Source organism: Homalodisca vitripennis, unplaced genomic scaffold (assembly GCF_021130785.1).
Source record: "Homalodisca vitripennis isolate AUS2020 unplaced genomic scaffold, UT_GWSS_2.1 ScUCBcl_1619;HRSCAF=5481, whole genome shotgun sequence".
In the NCBI taxonomy this organism is placed as follows: domain Eukaryota; kingdom Metazoa; phylum Arthropoda; class Insecta; order Hemiptera; family Cicadellidae; genus Homalodisca; species Homalodisca vitripennis.
Genome location: NW_025777734.1, coordinates 50,135 through 59,208, shown reverse-complemented (window position 1 = coordinate 59,208; position 9,074 = coordinate 50,135). Strand labels below are relative to the sequence as shown.

General features: G+C 32.1%; 1 protein-coding gene across 1 annotated transcript; it reads left to right on the top strand.

Annotated features, from left to right (window-relative positions):
- The first annotated feature begins 6,335 nt into the window (after positions 1-6,335).
- On the top strand, positions 6,336-7,369 carry LOC124371557 (SCAN domain-containing protein 3-like). Its single transcript, XM_046829907.1, has 2 exons — positions 6,336-6,546; positions 6,645-7,369. The coding sequence occupies exons 1-2, from the start codon at positions 6,336-6,338 to the stop codon at positions 7,367-7,369; spliced, it is 936 nt and encodes a 311-aa protein (XP_046685863.1).
- The last annotated feature ends 1,705 nt before the right edge of the window (positions 7,370-9,074 follow it).

Below are 9,074 nucleotides of genomic sequence, written 5' to 3'. Positions count from 1 at the left end.
TATATCTCGTAAGTGTAAAACTACGATATTTCATTAGGATTTAATTCCTTTCTCTTTCATTATTAGTTTTAATAGAGAGCTGTGATCGCTATAAAACATTAATGTTGTAACTATTACTCTTCGTTACAAATATATCTCGTAAGTGTAAAACTACGATATTTGATTAGGATTTAATTCCTTTCTCTTTCATTATTAGTTTTAATAGAGAGCTGTGATCGCTATAAAACGTTAATGTTGTAACTATTACTCTTCGTTACAAATATATCTCGTAAGTGTAAAACTACGATATTTGATTAGGATTTAATTCCTTTCTCTTTCATTATTAGTTTTAATAGAGAGCTGTGATCGCTATAAAACGTTAATGTTGTAACTATTACTCTTCGTTACAAATATATCTCGTAAGTGTAAAACTACGATATTTGATTAGGATTTAATTCCTTTCTCTTTCATTATTAGTTTTTAATAGAGAGCTGTGATCGCTATAAAACATTAATGTTGTAACTATTACTCTTCGTTACAAATATATCTCGTAAGTGTAAAACTACGATATTTGATTAGGATTTAATTCCTTTCTCTTTCCATTATTAGTTTTAATAGAGAGCTGTGATCGCTATAAAACGTTAATGTTGTAACTATTACTCTTCGTTACAAATATATCTCGTAAGTGTAAAACTACGATATTTGATTAGGATTTAATTCCTTTCTCTTTCATTATTAGTTTTTAATAGAGAGCTGTGATCGCTATAAAACATTAATGTTGTAACTATTACTCTTCGTTACAAATATATCTCGTAAGTGTAAAACTACGATATTTGATTAGGATTTAATTCCTTTCTCTTTCATTATTAGTTTTAATAGAGAGCTGTGATCGCTATAAAACGTTAATGTTGTAACTATTACTCTTCGTTACAAATATATCTCGTAAGTGTAAAACTACGATATTTGATTAGGATTTAATTCCTTTCTCTTTCATTATTAGTTTTAATAGAGAGCTGTGATCGCTATAAAACGTTAATGTTGTAACTATTACTCTTCGTTACAAATATATCTCGTAAGTGTAAAACTACGATATTTGATTAGGATTTAATTCCTTTCTCTTTCATTATTAGTTTTAATAGAGAGCTGTGATCGCTATAAAACGTTAATGTTGTAACTATTACTCTTCGTTACAAATATATCTCGTAAGTGTAAAACTACGATATTTCATTAGGATTTAATTCCTTTCTCTTTCATTATTAGTTTTAATAGAGAGCTGTGATCGCTATAAAAACATTAATGTTGTAACTATTACTCTCGTTCGATACATATATATCTCGTAAGTGTAAAACTACGATATTTGATTAGGATTTAATTCCTTTCTCTTTCATTTATTAGTTTTAGAGAGAGCTGTGATCGCTATAAAACGATGTTGTAACTATTACTCTTCGTTACAAATTATCTCGTAAAACTACGATTATTAGGATTTAATTCCTTTCTCTTTCATTATTAGTTTTAATAGAGAGCTGTGATCGCTATAAAACGTTAATGTTGTAACTATTACTCTTCGTTACAAATATATCTCGTAAGTGTAAAACTACGATATTTCATTAGGATTTAATTCCTTTCTCTTTCATTATTAGTTTTAATAGAGAGCTGTGATCGCTATAAAACATTAATGTTGTAACTATTACTCTTCGTTACAAATATATCTCGTAAGTGTAAAACTACGATATTTCATTAGGATTTAATTCCTTTCTCTTTCATTATTAGTTTTAATAGAGAGCTGTGATCGCTATAAAACATTAATGTTGTAACTATTACTCTTCGTTACAAATATATCTCGTAAGTGTAAAACTACGATATTTCATTAGGATTTAATTCCTTTCTCTTTCATTATTAGTTTTAATAGAGAGCTGTGATCGCTATAAAACGTTAATGTTGTAACTATTACTCTTCGTTACAAATATATCTCGTAAGTGTAAAACTACGATATTTCATTAGGATTTAATTCCTTTCTCTTTCATTATTAGTTTTAATAGAGAGCTGTGATCGCTATAAAAACGTTAATGTTGTAACTATTACTCTTCGTTACAAATATATCTCGTAAGTGTAAAACTACGATATTTGATTAGGATTTAATTCCTTTCTCTTTCATTATTAGTTTTTAATAGAGAGCTGTGATCGCTATAAAACGTTAATGTTGTAACTATTACTCTTCGTTACAAATATATCTCGTAAGTGTAAAACTACGATATTTGATTAGGATTTAATTCCTTTCTCTTTCATTATTAGTTTTAATAGAGAGCTGTGATCGCTATAAAACGTTAATGTTGTAACTATTACTCTTCGTTACAAATATATCTCGTAAGTGTAAAAACTACGATATTTGATTAGGATTTAATTCCTTTCTCTTTCATTATTAGTTTTAATAGAGAGCTGTGATCGCTATAAAACATTAATGTTGTAACTATTACTCTTCGTTACAAATATATCTCGTAAGTGTAAAACTACGATATTTCATTAGGATTTAATTCCTTTCTCTTTCATTATTAGTTTTTAATAGAGAGCTGTGATCGCTATAAAACGTTAATGTTGTAACTATTACTCTTCGTTACAAATATATCTCGTAAGTGTAAAACTACGATATTTCATTAGGATTTAATTCCTTTCTCTTTCATTATTAGTTTTAATAGAGAGCTGTGATCGCTATAAAACATTAATGTTGTAAACTATTACTCTTCGTTACAAATATATCTCGTAAGTGTAAAACTACGATATTTGATTAGGATTTAATTCCTTTCTCTTTCATTATTAGTTTTAATAGAGAGCTGTGATCGCTATAAAACGTTAATGTTGTAACTATTACTCTTCGTTACAAATATATCTCGTAAGTGTAAAACTACGATATTTGATTAGGATTTAATTCCTTTCTCTTTCATTATTAGTTTTAATAGAGAGCTGTGATCGCTATAAAACGTTAATGTTGTAACTATTACTCTTCGTTACAAATATATCTCGTAAGTGTAAAACTACGATATTTGATTAGGATTTAATTCCTTTCTCTTTCATTATTAGTTTTAATAGAGAGCTGTGATCGCTATAAAACGTTAATGTTGTAACTATTACTCTTCGTTACAAATATATCTCGTAAGTGTAAAACTACGATATTTGATTAGGATTTAATTCCTTTCTCTTTCATTATTAGTTTTAATAGAGAGCTGTGAGATCGCTATATAAAACGTTTAATGTTGTAACTATTACTCTTCGTTACAAATATATCTCGTAAGTGTAAAACTACGATATTTGATTAGGATTTAATTCCTTTCTCTTTCATTATTAGTTTTAATAGAGAGCTGTGATCGCTATAAAACGTTAATGTTGTAACTATTACTCTTCGTTACAAATATATCTCGTAAGTGTAAAACTACGATATTTCATTAGGATTTAATTCCCTTTTCTCTTTCATTATTAGTTTTAATAGAGAGCTGTGATCGCTATAAAACATTAATGTTGTAACTATTACTCTTCGTTACAAATATATCTCGTAAGTGTAAAACTACGATATTTGATTAGGATTTAATTCCTTTCTCTTTCATTATTAGTTTTAATAGAGAGCTGTGATCGCTATAAAACATTAATGTTGTAACTATTACTCTTCGTTACAAATATATCTCGTAAGTGTAAAACTACGATATTTGATTAGGATTTAATTCCTTTCTCTTTCATTATTAGTTTTAATAGAGAGCTGTGATCGCTATAAAACGTTAATGTTGTAAACTATTACTCTTCGTTACAAATATATCTCGTAAGTGTAAAACTACGATATTTGATTAGGATTTAATTCCTTTCTCTTTCATTAATTAGTTTTAATAGAGAGCTGTGATCGCTATAAAACGTTAATGTTGTAACTATTTACTCTTCGTTACAAATATATCTCGTTAAGTGTAAAACTACGATATTTGATTAGGATTTAATTCCTTTCTCTTTCATTATTATTTTTAATAGAGAGCTGTGATCGCTATAAAACGTTAATGTTGTAACTATTACTCTTCGTTACAAATATATCTCGTAAGTGTAAAACTACGATATTTGATTAGGATTTAATTCCTTTCTCTTTCATTATTAGTTTTAATAGAGAGCTGTGATCGCTATAAAACGTTAATGTTGTAACTATTACTCTTCGTTACAAATATATCTCGTAAGTGTAAAACTACGATATTTGATTAGGATTTAATTCCTTTCTCTTTCATTATTAGTTTTAATAGAGACCTGTGATCGCTATAAAAACATTAATGTTGTAACTATTACTCTTCGTTACAAATATATCTCGTAAGTGTAAAACTACGATATTTCATTAGGATTTAATTCCTTTCTCTTTCATTATTAGTTTTAATAGAGAGCTGTGATCGCTATAAAACATTAATGTTGTAACTATTACTCTTCGTTACAAATATATCTCGTAAGTGTAAAACTACGATATTTGATTAGGATTTAATTCCTTTCTCTTTCATTATTAGTTTTAATAGAGAGCTGTGATCGCTATAAAACGTTAATGTTGTAACTATTACTCTTCGTTACAAATATATCTCGTAAGTGTAAAACTACGATATTTGATTAGGATTTAATTCCTTTCTCTTTCATTATTAGTTTTAATAGAGAGCTGTGATCCCTATAAAACGTTAATGTTGTAACTATTACTCTTCGTTACAAATATATCTCGTAAGTGTAAAAACTACGATATTTGATTAGGATTTAATTCCTTTCTCTTTCATTATTATTTTTAATAGAGAGCTGTGATCGCTATAAAACGTTAATGTTGTAACTATTACTCTTCGTTACAAATATATCTCGTAAGTGTAAAACTACGATATTTGATTAGGATTTAATTCCTTTCTCTTTCATTATTAGTTTTTAATAGAGAGCTGTGATCGCTATAAAAACGTTAATGTTGTAACTATTACTCTTCGTTACAAATATATCTCGTAAGTGTAAAACTACGATATTTGATTAGGATTTAATTCCTTTCTCTTTAATTATTAGTTTTAATAGAGAGCTGTGATCGCTATAAAACATTAATGTTGTAACTATTACTCTTCGTTACAAATATATCTCGTAAGTGTAAAACTACGATATTTGATTAGGATTTAATTCCTTTCTCTTTCATTATTAGTTTTAGAATGAATTGTAAGAAATACTGCCTACACCTGAAATTAATAAATAAAAAACTATTTATAAATTCGTAAATTTCAATAGCTTAAAATATTTAAAAGTAAAACATTAGGCGATGTGTCATGAAGTAATTAAGTAAGTAATTATTTGATATTGACTTCTATAATGCTTTGAAGTTCTAAACTTGAATTTCCTTTTAAAACTTTATAGGAGACAAAACTTCAAACCGAATCACTTTAAGTGTGGCTATAACAGTGCTTTAGACTTACAGTACAAACACACTAGACAACACGTTATCCCTTATTCAATCTTAATGACGCCCAATATTGAATCTAATTGTCTTATAATAATACTATTAATAAATTGTGTAAATCAAAGGAACCGTCTACGTGTGATGTGAAAAGACGTTTTGTAAAATAATAATATTTTTTAGATTTATCACTTTGAGTTTCGAAGTTAGCTGTGAGTGTTCTTTGCCTATCCGCAAACCACAGCCAGTTCTCATATATAAAATTGTGTATAAATTAAACTTTAAATACTTAAAACAAGTTTAAACATACACCAGACTTGGAGTCAGCGTTCGCCCCTTGGTCCGAAGAGTGACTCCCAGTGGACCAGCGGTTCCCAAACTGGGGGGCGCGCCCCCCTGGGGGGGCGTGGAGAAAGTCCAGGGGGGGCGTGACACCCAAATGAAATAAATAAAAAAAAAATTACAAAAATAATTTCCTTATAATAATACTCCCCTCCCGCCATCCATGACCCCCACCACCCGTTACCTCCATTTGGCCTTGGCGTGAGTGCGAGTGTCCCTCCACCCCTACCACGCCCGCCTACCACTACTCCCACCGCATCTTCAATCCAATGTCAATAACCTTGCACTTTGTTCAGTGCTTGCGTTGTAACTAGTCCGTTCGCCAGTCCGTTGTGCCAACAGTGCTTTCCGTGAATTATCGTCAGCGTGTTTGCTGTATTGTGGGGTGTTTCTGTAATTGCTGCGACGTTTGAATTGGAGTAATTGTTTTTGTGTTGTGTGAGTTCTGTGTGAAGCTGAATCAGAGAAGATGAACACGGCAAAGAAACGCAAGTATATTGACGATTATATTCAATATGGGTTTGTTTCCTTGCTTAAAGATAATGTGGATCACCCTCAGTGCGTTATTTGCTATGAGGTATTAAGCAATGACGCGATGAGGCCTAATCGTCTTCTGAGACATTTGTCAACCAAACATGCCTCTTTAAAGGACAAACCTAAAGAGTTTTTCGCTGCAAAATCTAAGAATTTAAAGCGCATGAAGTTAGATAGCACTGGATCTGCTGCTCAGTCATCTCTAAAAGTGCTTGAAGCTTCATATGAATTATCTCTTATTATTGCTAAGGAAAAGAAAAGTCACACTATTGGTGTGAAAACGCTTGTTAAAACCGTGCATTTTTAAAAGCAGCCGATGTTGTCCTTGGAACTGATAGTAGGCAAAAGCTATCACACATACCACTTTCAGACAACACCGTAAAACGCCGCATTGATGATATGGCCAAGAACATTAAAAACCAGGTGGTTGATGCAATAAAAAAATCACCGTTTTTTGCTATCCAGCTTGACGAGAGTACAGACATAGCACAATGCTCTCTTTTGCTTGTATATGTTCGTTACATTGAAAATGAAAGAATGAAGGATGAACTGATGTTTTCTACTGAGCCGTTGACCACTACTAAAGCTGTAGATGTGATGGAAGCAGTATCAGACTTTTTTAAGAAACACGAACTTTCTTGGCAAAAACTTATTGGTGTATGCACAGATGGTGCTCCTTCAATGCTGGGTTCTCGTTCAGGCTTTGTGCAGTTGGTCAAAGAGAAGAATGCTGATGTGGTTGGGATTCATTGTTTTATTCACCGCCAAGCCTTGGCAGCAAAAACTCTTCCTAACGAACTCAATGCTGTTTTAAAGCTTTGTATTAAAGTAGTCAACTACGTTAAGAACAGTGCATTAAATACTCGCCTGTTTAAAATTCTGTGTGAAGATTTAGGAAGTGATCACAAAACGCTGCTATTTCATACAGAAGTACGATGGCTATCAAAAGGCAATATGTTGGGAAGACTATTTGAACTCCGTGATGAAGTGATAACGTTTTTGGCACAGCAGAAACAAAACGAGCTTAGTGCAGAGTTCAAAAAAAAAAAACCCTGGAACCAAGTGATTTTGGCTTATTTTATCAGACTTTTTTGACACGTTAAATAACCTACACTTGAGACTGCAAGGTGCAGACTCAAATATAGTAACACATCGGGATGCCATCAAGATGTACGTTGAGAAACTACAACTTTGGATACGTAAAGTGTCAATGAACCCCAGCAACTATTCAAGTTTCAGCAAAGTAGTGTCAGTCTCTTCTGAGTATGTGAAGTATGAAGTATGTTTTGAGGACGTTTTTGAAGGACCGCTTTTGAAAAACTTGATAATTGACCATTTGAAGAACCTCAAGGAGGAGTTCAGCAGGTACTTTCCTAACTTGTCAGAGGAGTTGTACAAACTATCAACTGACCCGTTCAACATGGACATACAGTTGCTGCCAGAAGAGTTGCAAGAGGAGGGAATAGAAATAAAAAATGACTCTGCTGCAAGATACGATTTTGACAAAATGGACAAGCCCTCATTTTGGTTAAAGTACTTAAAAGTTTACCCCAGTGTTTCAGGAAAGCTGTTCGGATGTACTTGCCTTTTTCAACAACATACATGTGCGAAAAAGCGTTTTCAACTCTTGTGGCGATCAAAACCAAGTACCGCAACAAACTTGATGTCGAAAGTGACCTACGCTGTGCTTTGTCTGAAACTCAACCCAGGATCTGTCAGCTTATCCAGAACATGCAAGCGCACCCATCTCACTAAATTACATTTTATGTTTTGTTTTTGTAAGTAGGTAGGCCTATTGTTTCACCTTCCTTAAATTGAAAATGTATCTGTGTTACAATGTTAAATTTTGTATCAGTTATTATATTCGTTTTTCATGTAATACTTGTTTAAATTTTCACCATACGTACAATTATTGATATGTGTAGGGGGGCGTGGGGGGGTCTCCAAATAACCAGAGGGGGCGTGGTACAAAAAAGTTTGGGAACCCCTGCAGTAGACGATATAATCGTAGTTAAGATGAAGTTTCACACCGACTTACAACCGTTCGTTATCAACTGCTGGGAGACTATCCGTGTAAAACTCAGCCATAGTTTTAAGGATATGGATAATTTTGTATAGAGCAAAAATATGTATAGGCCACTAAACTGTAAATTGTAAATCTTTACAATCAATAAATTTATTAGATATGTCTTTGCACATCTTCTGTATACGAGTTGATAAAACAGAGTTCACTTGCACCTGAAAAAACTAGTCAATCAACAAAAACTGAATTATGTAATGAGAAATATTTACTGATTTTCTAGTGGTAGAAGGTATTCCCTCTGTTTCAGGGCACCAGGTTACGAGTGTTTGTTCTGTAAAGTAGTAAACTGCATACTATAGTATGCAGTTTACTATAGTACTGTTATAGCATGCTATAGCACTGTTACCCAGGTACGTCCCAAATTCTAAGATAGGTACTATGTATTTTTAAAAGTAGTTTAAAATCGATAGATACTTAACATACGATCAAGAAGAGAGCAATAGAAATATTTGAACTAACTAACATACATGGCATCCATGCCCCGTCCATTGCATTTTTACTAGTAATCCCAGGCATCAAACAAAAGGAAATCACTTTCATAAAGATGCCGGGTTTTTCGGACATTTTAACGGGTCCCGGGATAACCCCGCCACAGTTGTACAGAGGCGGGAGGCGGGACAATGATCGGGCCCGGCCGATTACTTTTCCGTGGCCCGCGAAAGTTGAGTACGGTCCTGACTACATGTATTATAACTAGATAGGTATATTTCAGAATAC

Bases quoted from the DNA above. Each gene is read 5' to 3' on its own strand.
- LOC124371557 (XM_046829907.1), top strand. From the start codon at position 6,336: ATGAGGCCTAATCGTCTTCTGAGACATTTGTCAACCAAACATGCCTCT. The intron at 6,547-6,644 runs GTGTGAAAACGC...TACCACTTTCAG, and splicing joins AAAGAAAAGTCACACTATTG to ACAACACCGTAAAACGCCGC.